The 23,516-nt window shown below is 38.8% G+C and overlaps 1 protein-coding gene across 3 annotated transcripts; it reads right to left on the bottom strand.

Moving 5' to 3' along the window:
* Positions 1-2,326: 2,326 nt before the first annotated feature.
* Positions 2,327-23,121, bottom strand: TAB2 (TGF-beta activated kinase 1 (MAP3K7) binding protein 2). 3 transcript variants are annotated; one of them, XM_035320913.1, is made up of 7 exons: positions 22,932-23,067; positions 20,249-20,552; positions 16,872-18,384; positions 9,041-9,201; positions 8,356-8,449; positions 7,389-7,469; positions 2,327-6,128 (listed from the first exon to the last, which is right to left on the bottom strand). In XM_035320913.1, exons 2-7 carry the CDS (start codon positions 20,315-20,317, stop codon positions 5,983-5,985), a joined length of 2,064 nt encoding a protein of 687 aa, XP_035176804.1. In that variant the 5' UTR covers positions 20,318-20,552; positions 22,932-23,067; the 3' UTR covers positions 2,327-5,982. The 3 variants fall into 3 exon arrangements, with proteins under 3 accessions (XP_035176804.1, XP_035176802.1, XP_035176805.1); XM_035320911.1 differs by lacking the exon at positions 20,249-20,552 and having other exon boundaries at positions 22,932-23,121; XM_035320914.1 differs by lacking the exons at positions 20,249-20,552; positions 22,932-23,067 and adding an exon at positions 18,566-19,325.
* Positions 23,122-23,516: the final 395 nt, after the last annotated feature.

Genomic DNA, 23,516 nt, shown 5'->3' with positions numbered 1-23,516 from the left:
TCCCTGATTATTATTTACAGCCTTTTAAGCTCAGAGGTTCTGGACTTAAGCTTTCCACATCTTTGTGCTTTGCAGAGGGGTGCAAACACCACATATATTTTCACATACGAAGAACAAAGGACACAATATTCCTCATTCCTTTTCTTCCACGTCTCCATTACCTCTTTTCTCAGCTCTGACACTCGATTGTAAAAGGAAGTTGAATTCAGGCAAATCGTATCAGTCACAAGCTGAACATGGTTGCTGAGTGTCAATTAAGACAATATTAAGACAAACGCACATAAAAATGCTTAATATACATTTCCTCTGTTTGTTACCAAATCAACTACATCAGAATTGTATTGGCACTGTGCTCCTGTAAACAGTGTGGAATAACATCACACAGTCCCAGAATATAAAACCATTAATAGAATGCATATCCACAAAAAGCAGCATTAGGCTTATACAAGCATCTCAGATGGTTTATTTGTGTAGTACAGTGAGCATATGCTAATTGATATGCTCCTTTTCTCCCACAAAGTTTGCACTCACGTGCAATATGGCAGTTTTATTATTTAAAATCAACTTGCACATCATATGCAGTTTGAACAAAATCACACAGAACTGCAGACTGGCTGAGGTTGGCAGGGACCTCAGGAGGCCACCTGGTCCAACCCCCTGCTCAAGCAGGGACACCCCAAGCAGGTGGCTCCTGACCATGTCCAGGCAGCTTCTGAAGATCTCCAAGGGGAGAGACTCCACAGCCTCTCCAGGCAGCCTGTTGCATCACTCCATCACCCACACAGTAAAGTTGCTGCTCAGAGGTAACACCTTTGTGCTCGTTTGTGCCCATTGCCCCCTCTCGGGTCTGGGCACCACAGAAAGAGCCTGGCTCCATGCTCTTTGCATGCCCCCTTCAGGTATTTATGTCCACTGATGAGATCCCCGAGCCTCCCCCCTTTTCCAGGCTGAGCAGTCCCAGCTCTCTCAGCCTTCCTCACACAAGAGACACCCCATCCCTTTATCATCTTTTTGGCCCTTTGTTGGACCTGTTCGAGGTAAGTAAACACAGATACTTGCAACTTAAAATCACAGAGCAGTTGAGGGTACAAGGGACTTCTGGAGTTCATCTGGTCCAACCCCCCGCCAAGCAGTGTCACCTAGCACATGTTGCACAGGGTGGCATCCAGGTGGGCTTTGACCATCTCCAAAGAGGGAGACATCACCACCTCTCTGGGCAGCCTATTCCAGTGCTCTGTTACCCCTACAGTAAAGAAATGTTTCCTCATATTCAGCCAGAACCTCCTGTGTTTCAGTTTGTGCTTGTTGCCTCTTGTCCTGTCGCTGGGTGCCACTGAAGAGTCCATCCCCATCCTCTTGACACCCTCCCCTCAGATACTTGTCAGTAAGATCCCCTCAGTCTTCTCCAAAATCAATGAAGAGAACTCCGGAAAGAATATTCAGCTAAGATTATGCCTGCAGCATTGTTATACTGGACTGAGGTTGTTATATTTTGATTCACTACTCACATTTGTGTGCCCACTTGCACTGCTGGCAATGAAGATGTCTAAAGTCCAGCTGGAGAAAACATTTCTGCGAGTTCTACCAGCACTGCTCCTCAAGGTGGTAGCACCCGAGAAACTCTAGGTAACAAGCACATCACTGATGCAGAATTGCTTGATCACGGAAAAACAAAAAGCATTGAGAATTGTATCACAATAAAAAAAGGCTGAAATTTAGTCAGATCACATCGTTCTTGATGCTCATCATCACTGTCAAATGTTTCCACAGCACTTAAATTCATCATGGAGCCTGGAGCCCTCAAACATTTCATACTAACTCCTGTTCTTTCATTCTCCAGTAATTTTTAAGTAGTTTGCACAAAATATAGACCTCATGAGGCACATTGGACTAAGTACAATTAAAGACTGTCCCTTAAAACTAGCAACAAAAAACCTACTCAAGCATAGTCAAGGTTGGAGAAAGGAATGCGCTGCAATCATTCCACTTTCCATAATGAATCAGAAATGTAAAATTAACGTTGTATTTTCTGTTCATGTTACAAGGAAAGGTATTTTTTGAACAATCAAGAAAAGATAACTAAGTCAAAGCATTACCTTGCTATCTGAAATTAGAACTAAATATTACTAAGAGTGACCATGGCTTCACAAGAATCACTAAAGATCCTGTCACTAAAGATCCTGTCGACTACGTGTACTGCAAACTTTCTGCCATGATTTTAGCAAAACTCCAATTTTAAAATATCAATTAATATGTACTGAAAAGGGCAGATAACAGATTTTTATATACATAAACACCTGTTTTTTAAATACGCTTGTTCAACATCTTTAATCAACTCTTCCTTTAATTTGTATCCAGGCTCCAATGTACATACAAAGATGAATATGATTCAAGAAATGCAGCACTAGTAACAATACTTTCCTTAAAATGGAAAATGTATTCTCCCTGGGCATCTACAATATACATCGAAGGTATGTATTTCAAGATTAAAAATAGATTCTTAAATTCACAAAAATAAAAATAATACAAACAGACAGGCACAAACATTGGTCATGCAGTTTTAAAGTCATTAGGTGAGACAGATGATACTCAATCTCACAATTAATATGAAATATCACCACACTCCTGGGCAACATAGCTCTACTGGCTGGTGACTGCAGAAGAAAAATGTTTTTTTTTTCTAACTTGCCTAGAAAGCTGGCAACGTGAACTGAAACAAGCTCCACAGAACTGACATGCAACAGCACCTCAGTTACCATTCTTAGTCTCAGTTTTGTTGCCTTCATTTTGAAGTTTGACCACATGATATTTCAGTCATGAAAAATAAACAGGAGCATCTCTAAAAGCCAAGAAGTCTACTTCCTTTCTGCTAAAGAATTTCATCTATTTGTTCTCACAATTACAGACATCCCTGCCAAAGACATTACAGAAATGTAAAATCCTATTATCAGTATCCAAGATGAACTACTGACGCTCGTGAGATGAAGATTAACCTCACTGCATCCAATCTTTCGTATTTATCTTCTAGGAGGAAAAGGGGAAAATTCAGTAGTGAAATCTGGTTCTACTTCAGCCTTCAAAATTTACACGCTTAAAATCCTACCCTTTAAAAATGTAATACTGATACATCTATATAGTGGTGTTGATTTGAGGCAAGAGCTAATGGCATACACAACATGAAATACAGAAGCATATAAACCCCCTGAGGGCAAATGTAAGAGTCTGTGGAATAGAAGACACTGGAGATGTCATTTCTCTTGTCCCTCTATCCCAGGATCAGGTACTGAAAATGCTGCTGGATACACTCTTATACTAATGTGCTGATGGCTAGCAGTGCTAGCTGGAGTTCCAATCTAAACAGACTTGTTTTCCTCCCAGAAAATAAGCAGTAAGATAAGTGCAGAGAAATAATCAGTTAAGCATTTAGTAGGATGAGCAGAATTCCTTTTCACCTATTTCCCAACATGCTTTTTCCACCCACAGCTGAGAGCAGAGTTTTGAGGTTTGTTCGTTTGTTTAAATTATTGCCCTCCTCACTCCAAGCATTATTTTACACACGGTGGAACGAGGCAATCCAGCTAATCAATTTATGTTAAGGAATGTTTCGGCACAGCATCTATGTGTCTCTGGAAATCCCATGTACCAATACACCAAGTATCTGTCTAGACAGGGTCCAAGTGGGAAAGACATGTCCAGGAACGCTCCACATCCACATCTACTATAAAACACATTGCAACAAAATACAGCTTAAGCATAGCAATCCTTAATACACAAAGTATTTCATTATATTACCTTGGACAAAGTGGTTGTTCATTCTGAATTAGAAAATTCATTCTGAATTAGAAAAAATATTTTAAAAGTCATATACCTTTAAAGCACACGGATTATCCCTCCTGCCCTCCATTAAAATGGACAATACATGGGAGTCAAGATACAAGATTCAACAAATCAAAGGCTTACATAAAACCTGTGGTCATAAGAAATCAGCTTGTTTTTAATACTGTTAATACTTATTGCTCTGTTGACTATTCTGTTACTCCACAGCATGGAATAGGTAAACAAATCACAAAAACAAACATTAGAATATAATTTTTTTTTTTTTAATTTTTATAAATAACTTATCTGTTACAAAGACAGTTTACCCAGCTAAATCACAAAACCATCAACTCAAGATATCCAAATTAGGTTTTATTAATAAACAGGTAAAAACTGATTTGTCAATCTTCACATAGAACTGCAGATGAAGCTGAAAAACAAGGCCTCATTTTATAGACAAAATGCATTGAATGCAAGTGCTTTGGGTCTACTGCCTAATTACCTGGGATTGGCATTTTCTTCCCACATAAAAAAATGCAAAGCCTTCAAAACAAAGGCCTTTGTGCATTCACATAGATCACTTGTAAAATTCCTAATGAAAATGTCCACTGGCAAATGTTTACAGTGGGTGACAGTCTACTTTGTCTCTTGCTACATTGTTAGCACTCCCTCCAGCCTCACTCTAAGTGCTGCTACATGATCCTGTGTGCTGTCTTTCATACACACTGTACTGTAATTCCATTTCCTTGATCTGTTGCATACATTCCTGATCATGTGAATATTTTCCTTAAAAAAATAGATCATCAACATAAAGAGATGCTTGAGGTTGCTTCAGTGTTCAAGTCTGTTTGATTTCTCTTTTCCAGCCTTTATTTCAGTTGTCCTAAATATTGCTATCCTTGTTTTCTATAAATATGAGACTTCACCACAAAGTCAGGCTTAGAAACTGGCTGCCAAAACAGGAAAGCATTTAAAGTTCTTGAACAAAGCTGTATGATGCTGCTGCTGTTGATTTTGGCACTGTGTGTACTTCCCCAACGAATCTCTCTTCAGGAGTCTGCAAGATACCCAGCAGATGAAGCAAGCTTAATTCGGATGCTGATCTGTTGGTGGGTTGAAAGTTTCTTAGTTTAAAAAGTTTCCTCATGCCAGACAAAATGCTACCTTGTGTCACCCACCGTAAAACTCAGTGTACAGAGTGAACTATATGCATAACTCTTCCAACTTTTCCTCCATTTTTACCACGCTGCATCTGCAGGTCTTCACAGATCATCAGCATTTACAAGAGCAATGTACAGAATGAGCAGAGGAAAGCTATTTTGTGCATAGTTTCTTATTAATGCTCTTATTTTAAGGCATCGCTTCTCTCAGATAAAAGCTTAAAAAAAGGGACATGATCGTGCTTAATCACTTAAAGGGAAAAAAGTTAACAAAAAGACTATTACACTATACATACAGAAGTACAAGAAAATAATAAAGGTGAAGAAAAGAAATCACTTAAAGCAGGCTCTAGAGCTATGTACAGTAGGAAAAGCTTTGGGGTATTTCACTGTGTGTATTGTACAGACAACGCATGCAGTTTTTCCTTTTCATCTTTAGACGTGATTGTACTGATTTCTGGCTTCACAGAGATGTTTTCAGGGAAGACAAGGCAAAGAGTACCACTGTTTTGTGAAATTCCTCCCTTTATCAAAGGCACTATGTGGCAGCAAACAGTTTAAATAGTTAAACCTTGTTCCTTTTAGATTTTCCTCTGTGCATGTAGTGTTTCACTGAAAGCTCCGAAAACAAAAAACGCTAGCACTCTGTTCCTTTCCCCTGTCAAAATTCAGTAGTGACATCGGGGCAGAGAAGAGGATGGGCAACACCCAAGCACTGAACACGGCGCGTGTTACTGGGATACTGGTAATACTGCACATGGTTTAGGCAGCTGGCAACCGAGTCTTTCAGCAGATTACCATTCAGCCGATGAGTTTCAACTGCCTGTGACACAACACTGAGGTATTACTAACTCTGTGGGCTGACATTTAACATTAGCAAAACACCATCTCATCACACCTTCAATTTTACAAAATCCTACACATATATGCATTTTTTGCCCCCCAATGACTGGATAGTTCCTTGTACGTTTGCTGTGGTTTTACAAAAGATAACGGGCCTGTTGGCTCAGAAATGCCTGGGCATTTCACACTGTTCACAACGATTTAAGGCCGGGTGATTTAAAAAAGTACAGGCAGTACAACTCCACTGAGCTCCCTCATCTTCATCTGTGTCTGGAACAGTCTTTGGTGTTTTCACAATGGACCTCTGATCTGTGACATGAAAGAGATAAGATAAGCAGTTACTAACCAAGAACAGCATGGAAAGAATTTTGAGATGATTTTTTTCAGTAACTGAGAACTATCTTGTTCCTCTGAGAACTGCAAAGTTATTACTAGTGACAGAGGAAGCTTTTTACCACCCCCTTGACTACAGCTTAATTGTAAGCCAGCCAAAACAGCATGAAACTACAAGAAGCAAGTTTCCCATCCCTTTGCTCTGTTTTCTTCCCTTCTGGTTTTCAGCTCAGAGCTGTTTCAGGAAAACGAGATGAAATTTACAAGTTAATCAGCATAAGAAACATGCAAAAGATTTCAAAGTATGAAGTCTATGGAAAAGTCTAAATTATTTTTTATGTTACAAAATAAGTGCTTTGCAACCTTTTCATGTATTTAACATGTTAACCCTAGAATGGATATTGAGAGTTCTTCCCCAAACTTAATAACCAGACACACTAAAGAAAAATCAAAGCCCAGCTCTGTCATGCTGTCCAGCAACCCTTCCAAGCACAGAAGTGCGTCTTTTTCCATAGCATATTAGGCAACAACCTTAAGCTATTTTAGAAGAGAAAAGATTAAGTGAAGAGATGAAAAAGATGAAAAGAGAGGAGAGTGATTCCTGAAGTTAAGGGTTCCTTGTTTATGCAACTGCAGTAAAGTCTTTTAGCCAATTATTTCAGCTGGAGAACACCTTATTAGCAATCACCTGATTGCAACTTCTGCAAGATGACAGAGAGCCTCCCTCAGGAAGTACAATGCTATATGGATCACAGTGCCAAAAATAATTGTTTTTCATTCTTTTGTGGAGAGTGATAACTCTGATCTAAGTCTACAGTCTGCATCATACTTAAGATAAAATGAAAATTAAATTTTATGAAGGATGAAGATGCAGTACTGATGATTTTGTTAAGAATGTTATTAAGATTTTATTAAGAAAAGAAGGAAAGGACAAAAGAGACATTAGAGGCTTATGAACCAGTTAGAGTTAGCTTTGTGTTTTCAAGAGGGCTAGTACCAAGTTATTAGACATTTAGATTTGTGAGTCAATGCAAATGCTAACTAGTAACAGAAAACTGAGGTTAATTTCCTTGTATGATAGGCTGGTGGATTCGTATGCTCTTGCACTAGTAATCTATTTCACAATCAACATTTAAGTTAGAATAACAGGAAAGAACTTATTAGATGGAAATATTTATATATAAGGAAATAATTATTAATATTTAGCATTAAATTCGAATTTTACCAATACAGTACCTTTGGGTTTTGGTGGCACCGGACCAAGAAATCCAATATTATCATAAAAATTATGAATAGCACTGGGATTAAAATGTGGTCCTAAAAATGAAAAAGAAGAATGTGCAATAGTTTTTATAATAAAATTGAGTAGGAAAGCATATCGATTTTTTTCAGTAATTCCAAGAGACAGTACTATGATTCACTCATCTTTTACATAAAGGTGTCAGTGCAAACCAGAATGAGATATTAGTGGTGTCAAGAATACACAGAGAAACTTACTGCCTAAAATACACAATATAAAATGAAGTCAGAAACAAAATCCAGGAGTCCTGACTTCTACTGCCCAGCTCTTCGCTGACTGACCAAACTTCTTAAATATGACTTTCTTTCCCAGTCTTAAATACTTAAGAGCATTTCATTAGTTCAGCTGAGACTTTTTAATTGTAACTGTATGATCTACTATGTAGTATATAATACAGGTTTGGATTCAATACTTCAGAGGAACTCCTAACTCCAATTTGCTGTAACACAGATATAGAATCTGAAATTTGAAAGAGGAGAGCACAGAGTTACAACAGTACTTTGGTTGCTAACTAGAGATGCTGAATACAAGACAGAAACGGAAGATGGGAAAGAAGGACATGTATGTATGACTATGTTATTTATAAGAACTTCTTCCCCCTCTTCGCTGATATTTAAGTGACCAAAGAGATTTTTTTCCAGCATTTATTATATAAACGGTATTGCAAGTCTCCCTTCTGAGCCAAGTATGAGATGGGAATGACCACGGGATTAAGAAAAATCAAAGCCAACAAAAACAAAAGGCTTAAAACAGCTACTTTCATGATTCCACTCAAACTGACGATTTTGCAAACAGTATGTACACCCATAATTTGTAACACCCACTTTTGATACATGCAGACAGTGAAAAGATAAGATAAAAATCAACATTTACAGTTGCCGATGTACTAAGAGCATACTGTACCTCTTGCTTGAAAAAGATCAATCTCTTTGGTTAGGCAATCTATGTCTATCTGCAGCTGTCTGTTACAACTTCTTAACTGTTGCATTTCTTCCAGCTGAAAAAATAAATCTGCTTGTTAGACTAAGTTTTCCCATTTTATCATCAGTTGTCATTCACACATAGGTAGATAGCATTTAATTCTTTTAGAAGTGAAGATGAGAGAACCTCCCCTTGCAATGACCTTTGCTCCAGTCCAATCATAACCCTACAAAAAGGGTTCAGACCCACCGAACTCCTCTTATCAGACTTCAGAGCTGACTGTACAACTCCAGATTGTCGTTAGAACAGAGCTAGTGGTCCCCCAGATCAATGGCTGATCTGGCACTAAAAGCTTTGTCAGTTTCTTTGAGATTGGGACATGCACGAAGAACAGAAATACTGTGCAAAAAGCAGTATGACTTAAGTTGTAGACTGAAACCCTTTGAAGCCTTTAAAAGCAACACTTTGCAGAGCAGTTGGTGAACTGAAAAGGCTGGTGGCTAGATAATGCAGGCTCAGTTTCTAAACTACACTGTTCACCAGCTTAGTTCTAGCTGTACTGCCTATCAGTAGTATGTTGTCAATATACAAGCCACTGTTCCTTTAATTTATTATGACAGACCATGCTTGTGGTTTAGATTTATAGCCTACAGACATTTCAACTTACTGATGGAATTTGGGAAACAGAATTTGATCTTTTCAGCCGCCTTCGTGTCAGATTATTCTCCATTTCATTGACCTCTGATTTTAGTTTATCCAACTTTTTCTTTTGAATCTCAAGTTCTCGTTGAAGTCGCTCCATCCTGGCCTTCTGGTGTACCAGTAAAGCTGCAATACATAAAGTCCCGTTTTATCTACTTTATCCTTCATATGACAACATCAGATAAAGATGAAAGTTATTATTTGGGAAAATATAGACAAACATTTCTACAGATGGCTTTTCCATTCTCCTCACAAGAAAGTCTCTGCCATAAAACATTACATTTTTTGAAACTGCACAAATCAATTGCAGACAATGAGCAAATACAATGAGAAAGTCATACCACGTAATAGATGACCATGCAAAATTTAGCTGTGATCTGTAAAAGTCTTTTTCAAGAACCCAGCAAATCTACGTGAATGGCTACCAGAAACCACCAACAAACATTTCCTTGCATTGTGTTCTGCTCAGTCACTGTAAAGGAAACAGGATGAATGAAATTCCGGAGAGAGCACTGCACGGCAGAGCACTGTATATGCGAGGTAAGAACTGAGATCTGGACTTTTATTACTGTTTGGATTAGAACATAATAGTGTTCTTTTCATAGCAGGAGACATTGAGCGAAACCAAAACAGAAAGTACTACAAGCAATACTGCTGGTAAACATCAGTTATATTTAACACAGAGGCTGGACTGTATGCCATGTATGTACTCCCGAACTGGGGTGCAGAACCATTAGCTCAGCTTCTAATTTCTATCACTGCTTCTTATTCATACATCAAATAACTTAAGGAGGCCTAATTTAGAGACATCAATGTCAGCATTTAAACCAAGTATTTTTAAACCTATAAAGAACATAAAAAGAACGTGATTGAATTTATACACTGAGTTTATCTTTAAGGAGTTTAGCTCAATAAAGATAAGTATACTGTTAAATATCATCAAATGAGCAGATAACATCGCTCAATCCAATAATCACCTTCTATACAAATGAAAGAAATATTTCTTTAAATAAACTCAACAATAGTTTCAACTTCTGCATAGCTGTTCATCCATTAAATTAACTAATCATGTAAATATGGACCAGCTTCGCAGACTACAGCACTGTGGAAGTTTAGAAATAGCAACAAAAAAAGTATTAAAGAAAGGTAGAAATTTGCCTCTGAAACAAAGCATTTAAACACGACTGGCTGGAACACAAGGTTTGATTCACCAGTACCTTTCAGGTACCAATAAGGTCAAAGCACTAATTTGGCTGGTTAGGTTCCCTGAGTAGTAGCAGCAGAAAAAAAAAAAGGCACATCAAAACCATGAAACCTTCCACATCTTCAGCAGGTAGAACTGCCCTCCATTGCAATTCCTGCCTGTTTGCTCGCTCACACACTGTACTGAAGACCCTCCGAAAGACAAAGAAGGAGGAACCATGCCAAACTATTTTTGTACAGTGTTAGAGAACTGCAAGGCCTTAGTCAGATTCAGTCCAGGCTTTTAAGCCACATGTGTTCAAAAGATATTGAAATGACAGAGCTGTACTGGTTTCTACTTGTTTTTGTTCAGTTTAGAAGTGTTTGCATAGATGGGCACCTTTATTTGCGGTAGCCACAAGCCATGCTACAGTAGAAGGTACAGCTGTGCTCTCATGTAGTGCAAAAGCACTGCAACTGAAATCCCAAGATACAGATTTTTTGTTGAAGACTGAGAATTATCAGGTAAGTAGCATCAAAATACAGCCTCCCCTCTCAGACTTTAGAAACAACTGAGGAAAAGAACTTTGTTCTGTTGATAAACTCCAGGAGCCAGAAGTGTAGCTGCAATGATACAGAAAGGAAATCAAAGACTGCCTTGCCCCTACCCTACTCTTGCAGGGAGATCACAAAGCCTTTTTCCTCCTAGACTTATTTTCCACTTTTAGACAAGACCCTTCTGCTTCCATTGCTTCGGTATTACTGCTGAACCAAATCCTCAAAGGCCAGGTTATTGGGATGTGACCCGCAGCAGCACAGCTGCACTCTACCAAGCAGGCCCAGAACTCTTCAGACCTGCCAGAACTACAGATGCAGGCTGTCGGTTGGCAGCGATTGTTCTGCACGTGGAAGGCGAGAAAGAGTGCTATCAGAGTATCTCCAGGACACACGGCGTGGCATGGATTCAAGAGCAAGGCTTTGAATAAGACTGCGTCTTTGGAATACTTTTTTTTCCCCCCTAGCTGTGCTCCTAAAGGGCAAGCAAACAACTCATTTTGATATTCCCCAACATCTGTGGTTTACAAATTCAGTTGTCATTATGGAATTGCACAGGGTACAGAAAGCACTGATGGATGCCCACAGCATTTTCGTTTTCACATCACTTTCCAGACGCTATTCAATTTTTTTCTCCTGGCTACTTTGCGACTATTTTACTGTTTTAAATCCCCAAACATTTTGTTTTAAATGCACATTACAAAATTACTATAATGATTAACAAAAAATAATCATTTACTATTGCTATGCTAAACTTCTATTAAGAATAACTTGGATAAGGAACTGAAAAGACATTAGTTCAAGTGGTGGTTTTCATACAGAATTTAGCAATTTTGCATAAATACTCATTTGGCAGCTGTAGAAAAATAATGGGGTGACAAATACCCCCCACCAATACTTATTAATGAAGAACAGCAACATAAGTAATCAGCTCCCCCTAGTGTTGATCAGAGCTACCGAAATTGTTGACAAAACTGCAAAGGGCATTAAAGGAAATTACCTGAATTAAAGGAAATTCAGGTACTAGGTCTAGTGGAGAAATGTGTTAGTCTTTTTTTTGATAATCCTGTGTTACTTGCAGGGATAGGATTACAGCTGTGCAGGCAGCACAGGCACATCCCAGTTTATTCTCTATAGGCTAACTTGAAGTACAAAACAGAAAGGCTCATGCTTGCACTTACATATTCAGACATCCTTAATAAGAAGCTACTTACTGTAGTCACCGTGGCACAAGAACTACCAAGTCTGCCTCCTTAACTCACTGTTAGCGTACCACAATTTGAACTGATTTCATGGCCATGTTTCATGTTCTCATTATGTGGGAACAGGGTACTGTGCACCCTCAGTTATTTCAGCTTTGCATTATACATGGAGCAGATTGGCACAAACGGTGCACTTCCATTCTCTGACAACATGCACATCAATGTCAAAGGAAACAGTGGCACTTCCCACAGTACAGCTGCAAACCATTTTAATTATAGGAAGCATGCAACTTGGGAAGACAAAAGATCTTCGCTCCTTCACCAGAGACCCTTTTAACAGGTATTGAATACAATGTGTTTGAAAACGTACACAATTGTTTTCCCAAAGCATCTGTGAATGTGAATTTTAAACAATTACTGCTTTAGATAGTCTTTTGTTATTTTAAGTGTATCTAAGAAAAAAGCTAATATAGGGACACAATGATTCCACCCTACTCTATAGACCTAAGAATTTTCATTCTCAATTTCTTAGTTGTTACAGTGTGGAGGAAAGGAGAATTCTGCTAATGTAACTCCTCTGCGGCAATAGGTTCGTCAAATTCTTGAGGACAGACCTCTTTTCATGCATACTTTCAAAATCTGTACCTGAAGCTCCACAAATTTCCCTTATTTAACATGCAATTTCAACACTTCATACTGATTTTTGTTATCCTCTAAAGCCCTTTCAACTTTTTAATGCTTTGAACGAGAGGTCCACTGCGGGTGCATATGCCTGATATGCAGAGCCAAATATAATGCTGTAGGTTTTCATGTGTCACATGATGCAATGAACTTAAGGACTCAGAGCATGGGGCACAGCTGTATCTCAAATCTCTCTTTTTTAAGAGAAACTGTAAGGACTGCTTACTGCTTTAAGAAATTTCCTGCAGCCTTTTTTTTTTTTTGAAAACTTTAAAAAGCTCCAATAAGCAAGAAGTGAGAATTGTGCAAAATGTTGAGCTACTAAACTAGTTTTGCAATTAATATATTTACATAAAAAACACGGAGGCAAGAGTTGCTAAGTAAATGTACATCCACATAAATACCTATACACCTGGTACAGGTGATTAAGTCTGTAACTATGTATACCAACCCCTCCTGAAGTTAAAGAAAAAAATATGGAAGTGTCATTTAGTTAAAAGCCAAACAGTATTGAACTATGGGACTTAATTAAACTTTCCAGTATGACAATATAAAGCTACAAATTATTATATAATTTCTTTTCTTGATAGCAGTTGCTTGCCCATTACAGAGGCTGAAAGCTCTACAGAGAATGAGCAATTACTAAATAATTGGTTAGCCTCTCTGTTCAACATATGACTGCATGCATACGCATTTCCGAGCTCTGACTTTTAAGTTTCTATGAGTATCACTGTTTGTCATCTGTAAGGCACTTGTATAACATACTGAAATCTCTGTTAAGTATATTAGTAAAGTTGTATTACACACTGAAATCTCCTAAGTAATGGAATTGATACTCTTGTATATACAGGAAACTCATACTAAATAGATCAGCATAAAAGTTTATCCTCTTCTGGCTGTCCTTTTCAGCATGCTTCTAGTATGATTTTTCTAACATTATTAATTCTTACTGACTTCGCTAGTGGATGGGTGCTGTCAACGTTTCCATGAGCAAGTCCCCAGGATCTCAGACTGGAATTCCAGAAAACAAGGAACGTACAATTAGCAACTGCTTCTGAAGAGTCTGCTGACAGTGATTTCCTTGGCATCAAAGTCAATTGCAGAGAGATAACCTAATATTCCAGGGTAACATGCAATGTCTTAATTGCATTAGTATCTGAGCATTACCCTACTTGTTTTCACATCATAGAGCCTCCATTTCTGGCACTCTGCTCAACAAAAATCTGTGACAGCCTTCTGCTACCCACTGAGACTTAAGGGAGAGAACAGCAGAGGAAGCCATGGCAGAAAACCAGAAATGCAATTGTGAAAAGCCTGCAGTGCCTACACAATATTAAAATGGAAATTAAGTCCCTTGGGCAACTTCGGTTCTGCAATGTCTTCATTTATCTTTGGACTCACGATTTTCTAACTTGTATGAATACAGGACTGCACCTTCTGTGTTGGCCTTTTTAAAATCCTCCCTAAAGAGAAATCTGGAAAGATAAACTCCACCATGGAGAACTGCACTGACTTTCTTGTGGGACATCAGAGCAAGTTAACTGGTAGTTATGGATGAACTCCCAGGCAGACAAGCCCTATGCTTTACCAGAGAGCTGCATGGCTATACGCCGGCAGAAGAACTGTGTTCGTGACCTTCTCCAGGCTCTGAGCGAGCCCAGTACTCTCTAGTGGCCAGAGGCCATTCTGCTCTTGGCTGGTGAGACTTGAGGTCTATTTATCCTGTTACTCCTACCTGAAATCCTTATCCCACACTATTCACCTTTCTTTCAGATGACTGTTTCACCCTGTCCTTTTGATAACAAGCTCAAATCCTCATGTTCAGGCATTCTAGTCATGGCCGTACTTCTGTCTGAACAGAAACCAAGATGATGGAATAAAGAAAGGAGAATTCCTGCCATCAGCCCCCTCTGCTTCTCACCAAAGCAACTACAGTTCCAGGCAGTGCTTGCAGATGGGTCCAACACCTTCTGTTCTCCCGGGCTGGACCATGCTTATGAATGTATTTCACTGGAACAAAGTGAAAGAGATATCCTTTGACACCAAATCAACTCTACTTTCCACATTTCTTCTACCCCCAGACAGTTTTAGTTCTCCCTGCCAAGATACGAAGCATTCTGGGCAGAAACGGAAAAGTTGATGAAAATACATTTTTCTCTAATCAGAGCCAGAGAAACTACTCATCTGTTTTGGCTAAAATTAAAGTGAGACAAGCACCTGGTATGGATGGATTCTGTGCAGCCTTGCTGAACTACATGTAGCTTAGAACATGGCCTCACAATGGAAAGCACCGAGTAACTCAAATCACATTTAGTATATACAAAAAATACAAAAACAAAGCCAACCACCTCCAAGAAAAAGATCCAGCTCTAGAAGCAATAATTAGGATTTCCAGATATCACAGTCATACCAGTAAGTCGGTCATAAACATCTCAACTTTCAAAATATTAAATCATAACAAAAATAAAAAATACTGCACTTGTTACAGCAAGAACAGAGCTACATATGCCAGAAGTCCCAAGCACTTCTGAGCTTGGGAAACATGAGCGTGCTTTACACAAACTAGTGAAGGACACAAAAGGAAGGTATTTCTCCAATGTCAGCACTGAGACAAAAGCTACACCAGCTCACATCACGCATCCACACTACTAAAAACTGTCTACGCCCTGGCTTCAGGAACAATTGGGCCCTGTATTAGCCAGTCAAAACTTTTGAACACAAGGCTGCATGGCAGAATTGGGCTTCACAAACTTGCCTCAGCTTGCTAAAGTGGATGCTGCTACCCACTGCTTGTAGAGACAGCAGCAAGCCTGTCTAGAGCAGCCATTGCTACTGGGGGAACAAGAGATGAAGAGCTGGACCTGGCACAAGTCAGTCCCCCAGTCAGAAAAGGGGAACAGAAGAGAGGACACCCTTCCCCAACAGACACCTAAAATGCAGAGTGCCCGGGAGGTAAGAGTGTTCACAGTAATAAGGATGACATTCCTCTTGCTTCATTTCTGGGTATCTTAAGTTACCTAGAACTAAAGTAGAAAGGAAAGAGTAAGGAAAGGGGAATACTTCTAGAGGGCATTTGTTTCACTTACCTACATATGAACCCCATTCCTAAGTCCTTTAATTCTTCGCACATTGTAAAACATTGCCTAGGATGACTTAGTTTTGACACCTAACCTTTAGATACTTGAGTTAGGATGGGCTATTCTCTCACTAACAATATAATTGCCTCCAGAAGTAGTGCATAAGCTAAAATCACTTTAAATTCTCTTCATTACTACAGTACTCCAGATGTGCAACAGCCTTAGTGTCCTCATCACTGTACTTACACAAAGACTAATCTGAAGCGTATTTAGGGTAGTCATGGAACAGAACAGTTTTTTAATGCCAAATTATTTGCTGAGTCCAAAAAGAACCAACAAGTTGAGAAATGATTTTGACAATCCATTCTGAATAGTGCATAAATATCCTAAAACTCATTAAAGGTCTTCATCCAAAAGGCCCACAGTAGCTTAATAAACTATCAAGATGGTAAGAAAAGCATGTAAAAAATATTAGAAGAAAACGATTATCAGATTGGGTTGCTGTATCACATTACGTTTTACTCCCCTTTTACACCACTGATCCTTTCAAATAGCTTTCTTTGGTGTGGTGCTCCATCTCAGTTTACAATGTAACAGAAGTATCAAGGCTTTAAGTATTTTATTGCTGGGCACACATTAGGTCCTGCTAATTGCTTTTGAAGTCTGCTTTTCTGGATTTTTAAATAACATTCACAAAAAATTGGAATTTTTAATCCAATGGAAACAGTAACTGAACTGATCCAAAAAACTGCCGGTAGAGTTGTAACTTTAGATCATCAGGACAAATTGAACAAGCTTAGACACTTCCTTCAGAACAACAAAGAAACAAAGACACTATGACTCCACTTCATTAAACAGATAACATATCTACTTAAGCCAAACAGAAGAGTTACCTCCAAATATTCAGTTGCATGTCTTTGCCATAAAAAGAGATCAACTTGCTTATAGACCTTTTATTTATTTAGGAAACGCTCAAGAATGCTAAAATTGAAGATAACATTAACATCACAAGTGTTTATCAACTGCTTCGTGTTCTGTAATCGACAAACTGAATTGACAATCTGGTTGAAATCTCTACTATTTACATTAAGAATATTACCTTGTGTGTAGGCAGCATCATCAGATCCCATACTCAATTTCCGTGCATCACTGATCCTATCCACATGTGCTAAAACAGGGTCAGTAAGATGCTGGATACCCTCTGGTTCAACATAGTGATCGGGAAGGTTTAGAAGGTTTGTAGGTTCAAAGGTTGGGGAGACTACCCCTGGGGAAACTGCAGGGGGCTTATTTGGAGAAACTGTAATTTTAAAAGTATATTTTGTGTTAGGCTGCGTAACCACCACTCGAGGAGAGGTTGCAGTGGTGCTGTTGCCCACTGCTCGACTCTTGGGTGGATGGTGATGAATAAATGCAGGACCCATGCTTACTTGACCAGACATATTCCTAGAAGTGGTAGATACTCCAGGATTTGTCGATATAAAAAGCGTGGGCTGGTTCCGTACAACTTGATCATCTCCTGCTGTGGCATTTGCTGAAATGTAGACCTTAGGCTGACCACGTGTGATCACTTCATCAGTATTTGGAGGACTGGCCGATATGTAAACAGTGGGCTGACTTCTACTTAATGTCTGGCTGTTGAGGGAAGAGGGAGTAGTGGAGGTGCGAGGGCCAGTTGAGCGCAACTTAGAGGAACTGTTTCTTTGTGGTGGTTCAAGTTTGATTTCAATTTGGTTTTTGCGAGGTCCTGTGGATATATTCTGAATGTTGTATTGGCTATGAGCAGAGGATTGTGAGCTACCAGACGAATGAATCATAGGTGCTTGTGGAGTAGTAGGAGAACTGATAGGCATATAGACATGAGAAGTCTGGTGGCCTTGCTGGTTTGGCTGCGTTGAGTGTTGCGATGAGGTATGTTGCGTAGAACTGGATGTAGGAAGAGTAGTCCAAGGACTCGGCTGCGAAGGCTGGTAGACTTGCTGAGGGTGCATAGGATTAAACTGAGATGCCCAGCCTGGCTGCTGCTGCGTCTGTCGAGTTGTACCACTAGGAGCTGTGATATAAGGCCTAATATAGATAGAATTTCCCTGTGGACTGTTAAGGACAGGAGGAGGTACACCATGTATGTGCAAAGACGTAGGGGTATTGCGGCCAGGCTGAATGTTTGGGGCTAAAGTTACCATAATGGGGTTGAATCTGGGTGTTTGTTGAGACAAGTTAGATACTCCTTTGCTGCCTAGGTGAAATCCAAGGTGTTGCCCTGGATTAGAAGCACTAACTGTATTAGCCATTCCAAAGACATTAAATCCTTGTGGAACCTGCGCAGGTGCTGTCTGTGGTTCCTGCTGAAACAGTTCATTGCTGGGCTGACTGGTTTGAAGGTGTCCATCGCTAACACTGTGAGCTAGAGTCCTACTTCCATTCATTCTACTTCCGTCTCTTACATGGTGATACACATTCTGTGACTGCAAATCCAAATTAAGAGAAGTCATGTGATTTCGTAGTCCAGGAATCCCAGAATCATCCGAAAAACTTAGGTCTCCTTCACCGTAGAGATACTTTGTGCTCTCCTGAGACAGAACTGCACAACAGGCATCCAAATTATTGTTATTCTATAAGAGACAGATGAAAGTTTAACATTACTGATAAAATACCATAATGGTTGGATATATATAAATATATGCATGAAATCATCACTGAAAAGTTAACAATGTAGCATCATATGGAAAGCTTTAGGTAGTTGGCCAGCATCCCTACTACACATGCACAAGGGGATCTGCATGTAAAGCTTACTAGTTTGAGAACAGCAACTCCATCACTGGCATCAAGGGCAGAGGTCTGCATTGCTGCTGAAGCACTGACACTGACAACTTACATCTTGACAAGCTAACATGATACATCTTGGATGAATACTTTTGATATTCCTTCCCAATTTCAGCACAATATGCAGCAAGGACAAGCCTCCGGCTTGAGAAGAAAGTGACAGAAGGCAATTCACAATACCTGTGTATCTGTATGTTTCTGGTAAATAACTTAAAACCAAAATAAAAATACACAATTATTTTAAACATTCTTGCAAAAACTTCAGTACCAGTTATGCACTACCTCCTGCTGAAAATGAAAAGTGATTCATATGCAGAGAAGAAACATGCAGACCAAAGAAGTTGTACAGGAGTATATGACTTCAGAAGCAACATAAAAATTCAATTTATGCACATACAGCACATGATTACCCTTTTGCAAGATGAAACTATTAATGAAAACCCAGGGGACATTTATATTTTAAGCTACTGTTTACAAAAAAATTAAGTACTTCTATTTGTATAAAGTTACTTTATAAAACTAGTAATAGGATGACCTGGAACAAAACCCACAATCTGGTTATTTTGCTTTTAAAGAACAGTTCAGAAGCAAATTAAGAGTTAATCCTGCTTCTGTATTTCCACAAATTCAATAATATTGAATTCATATCTCTACAACAGTTTCCCCACATAAGGGCTTTTAGAAGAGTGAACATGCATTGGTGGCATAACTTCAGAACACTGTGCTCTGTCCATATTACGTTTTCTTACACCACCCCCCGTGCCCTCCCCTTGCCCCCCACCTGAAAAAATAAAGGTTAATACTTGAAGAGCACCTGTTAAGGCCCAGGTGTTATTAAAATTAAATAGGTGTCAAATTTATCCAAACACACAGAACACTAGTTACCAGAAAGAATACAAATGATTAAGGAAGAAAAAATGCACATGCCAAGTAGAAACATTATCAATTAGTTAAAGAATACACAAGCAAGAAAGCAATTCATATACCATGCTCTGCAAACAGTTATTTTTGTTAAACTAGCACATAGTAGCTCTCATCCTTAAGAGATAAGAGCTCAGAGAGATGTGCAGACACAGCAAGACTGTCTCTATCTGAAAAAAAGAAAAAAAATGAAAGGACATAACAGAAGTGGGAGGACAAGCCTAAACTCCACCCACAAAACCAAAACTATGTGTTGATACAGGCCAGATGCAGTTCTGAATTCTTAAAGAAAAAACACCAAAACCAAGCAACATCAAAAAGACACCTTTAAAAAAGGAAAAAAACGTGATTCCCTAAAGGCTGTCTAACTAGCCAGTCAAATAAAAGAATTGTTGCAGAAGTGTCTTGAGAGTGATTAAAATGGGCCAAATGATTTTATGTATAATGGCTCTAGCTTGGAGTAAGGACAAAGTAATGAAATGAAGTTAGTAGTGAAGAAAGGAATCACACTAAGACAGAACAGTGGGTAAGAAACTATAACAACAATAGCCTTGTACTCATTGCAAAGAACAAAAGGGAGCCAGAAAAGGGACAAAGATAGGATGCCACAGAAAAACAAGCTAGAAATCTTAAAGGCAGATTTTGCATGAACTTAAGTGAATTAAAATTATTAACAGAAAGGCCAAAAATACCAAACCAAAAAGGAACAGGCCAGGCTTGCAAGGCCCTTACATTCAACTTGAATGCATTTCTTTGGACAATTTTTGTTTTCTTTTTTTTTTTTTTTTTTTGAGACTGCATCCAATCAATTCCAAAATTTCAGTGGCGTCAATGAGCAAATTGGAGAACTCAAGGGGAAAACGGGGGCACATGGAACCCCTGTCATCTTCTGGCTGGCAGAGGCAGAGTTTCAACCGCTTCTAGCTCTTTACAGATCAGAGAACCGGTTGATGGCAGAATTGAGCATATTCCAGCAAAACAATACCCCTCATCTTAGCTCTGCCCATGTCCCAACTGAGTTTAAAATGTTGGCACCCTGAAAGAGAAAGAAAAAAAAAGAAAGAATAAGAATGTTGGAGGGAAATGAGGAAGCAAGGAGAGGATGTAGACTTGAGGAGCAGGTGGCTATAAAATGCCCTGGACAACAGAACAAAAGGGGACAATGTCCACGGAGAGGGGAAGTCGCAGCAACTCCTTTAAGTGAGGAGAAGGGAACAGTTGAATGCAGGAAGCTTGCTGGGAAGAATAGAGGGTTACAAAACTTTTCTGGAACACTCAATGCAGTCGGCCCAAGAAAGCAGCAAGATTGTCAACTTCCTACATTACACAGGTTTACATTTCACCTATTAGATTTTGGTTGGTCCCCTGGTTTCAGGATATGATATTGCTTGGCTATTTTAATAGAGGGCATAGAGGTATCTGTACAGTATTCCTGCACAGTTCATAGTCCTCTGAATAAGCTTTTATTGTAATAAAATCCTCTTGTCACTTCGAACTGTGTAACTGCTTCGCCTCTTTTGGGTTCTCTCCAGTGAAATACACCCTGGTTTAAAAATAGCTTCTCTTTGATACATCAGGTACTGGGGGGCAAGGCAAATCGCAGCATTTCTTATAGCCGATAATGTACTTACTATACTACATATTTCCGTTACCACATTTATCAGAAATTCCTTTCACCATGCTCAGCTACTAGAAGGCAGAACATGGGATGCAGACACCGTTCCAGAAGTATTGCAAATACATGTAAAAGTACCCTCAAACTCTGCTTTCCAATCTTTACCACCACCTCAAGTACAAAGTTTCTCAGATTGAAAAGGTTGTTTTATTTTTAGAGGGCTATCTTAGAGTAGCATAACTAGAAGATGACTCAAAGAAATCAGAGCTCATGAATTTCAAAGAAGCACCAACCTGAGAGAATTGTTGGTGAGTCTTAGAAACTCTCAGCTCTTGCATAAACAACTATTAACAAAAAAAGTAACTTTCCAGTGTATTGAATAAGTGTAATAGTATTGCACATATGGAACATTAATCACCATATATGATTTTTAAGGCTCATTTTTATATTAAAAAAAAATCACTATCCAGTGTTATGAAGATTGAGTCTCTGAAGAGCCATACACTAGCTTTTAAAGAATCAAGAATTACACCCAAAAGGTGAAAATTGTTGCATTCATTGTCTACTCCATTACCTTGCTCAACAAGCAACTCTCTTGTTTGAATAAAAAACTTGTAGTATAAAAATTAGATGAGTCCTACAGAGAGCTAATATAAAAATGGTGAGGTACTATCCTGAGAACAAATACAGGCTATCTATAGTCTGGTTCAATATCCCCTTCAGCTAAATAATGAAAGAGAAAAGGTTAGGGCAAGCCTGAAACCTCACAAGCCCTCTTACAAATCAAAAAAGATTCTCTCAAGAACTGCAGTTTTCACAAGTTCTTACTCTATTTCAAACAGAGTTATGATGAGGTCATGAAAATACATTCAATGGACACAGTCACACTTCTACCCCCAACAGTACAAACAGGCACAGCACTGCATTTGTATGCTTGTATGCGTGACTATAGATACTTACATATGAAGTGTATACATATATGTATTTTACATATTAAAATACATATAAAAGTAAGACAACCAGCATTCTTTATATCATAATTGTATCATAGCCACAGATGTCATAGCCATAGTCCAGAGACAACCAGCTGCTGAGAACTCATGGCCATCTTTCTCCCAGTCAAGTTGTTTATACTGTTGATCATTATGAGTATGCACACAATTCTCTATTATCCAGAGTACTCAAAGGCTGAATACTTTAGATAATGACAAAATCCCATCAGCATGGGTACTTTGGGATAACCAGAAATGCAAAGCAAACACATTTAAGCAAAACAGTTAAGCCTATCAGCATTTGTTAGCTCTGGGCATTCAGGTGTCCCTGTGTCCTGCTTCCTCAGGTTTTGGTCAGGCTTATTGAGTCATCTTCCAAAGTAACTCATGTGATGTTATACAGCAGAAGTGATATAAAATACAGGTATATGCAACACTGCCTTTGTGCAGCACTGCTTTAAATTACCCCTCTGGTATCAAGTTGGTTTTGCATCTCTCTTTCTGCCACAATCAGCTTTGGCTCTTGAGATGGCCAAAAGGCAGGAGCATACTGATTGGAAAGATGGTAGTCTCCATGCACTCGCTGCTTTGGTTTACCTTGGGCCACCCCTGACTAGACATGGAAGAAGAGTGGCCAATTTAACATTTAGCTCACTATGCAAAATAAATAAATTGGCTGTGTATATTTGTCTCATTCAAAGAGACCAATAGAATGAAAAAAACTGCTTTCAATGCAGACACCCACACATGATTAGTTAATATTTAAAGTACCATCACTTACTCATACAGTCTTTAACGGAACACTGACCTGTAACATGCATCTGGATACAACACCTTCAGGTACCTCAGGAAACTTCTGTCGCAGGTCATGTAAAACCTGAATATCAATTTGCTGGCTTCCTTGGGCCATTCGTATATTGCCTGGTCAGGATTGTTTTTCAACAGGCAGTTTTAGGCCTTAGTAAAGGGAGTACTCATCTCTTCTGTCCCAGCATTTTCTGAAAGAGGAAGGAAAAAATTAAAGAACTGAAAGCACGCACTTTTGATATAAAAAAACACCAAAAAAAGAAACGCACAAAAATTCCTTCCGAATTATTAAATATAAGTCTGTATTTTATGTCAGTGTTCTCCCACACCACATCTCTGGCTAACAAATTGTCCTTCAGACACTAAAAATCTTACAAATTGCTCATTTATAGGTCCATCTCTTGATCAGCTTCCTTTTTTTTTTTAAAAATGTTGACCTTATAAAAATGTATTAGGAATAAGAGATGCTTGATTAATCAAAATATTAAAATAAGGTCAGCATTTACTTATTTAAAACATGAATAGAAGCAAAGAAGTTTACACCAAAAAAGGGAGAAAGTCTTAATTCAGCTTGAGCGTACTTACA

Source organism: Oxyura jamaicensis, chromosome 3 (assembly GCF_011077185.1).
Source record: "Oxyura jamaicensis isolate SHBP4307 breed ruddy duck chromosome 3, BPBGC_Ojam_1.0, whole genome shotgun sequence".
Lineage (NCBI taxonomy): Eukaryota > Metazoa > Chordata > Aves > Anseriformes > Anatidae > Oxyura > Oxyura jamaicensis.
The sequence above is the reverse complement of the archived record's forward strand: the minus strand, read 5'-3'. Positions and strand labels throughout refer to the sequence as shown.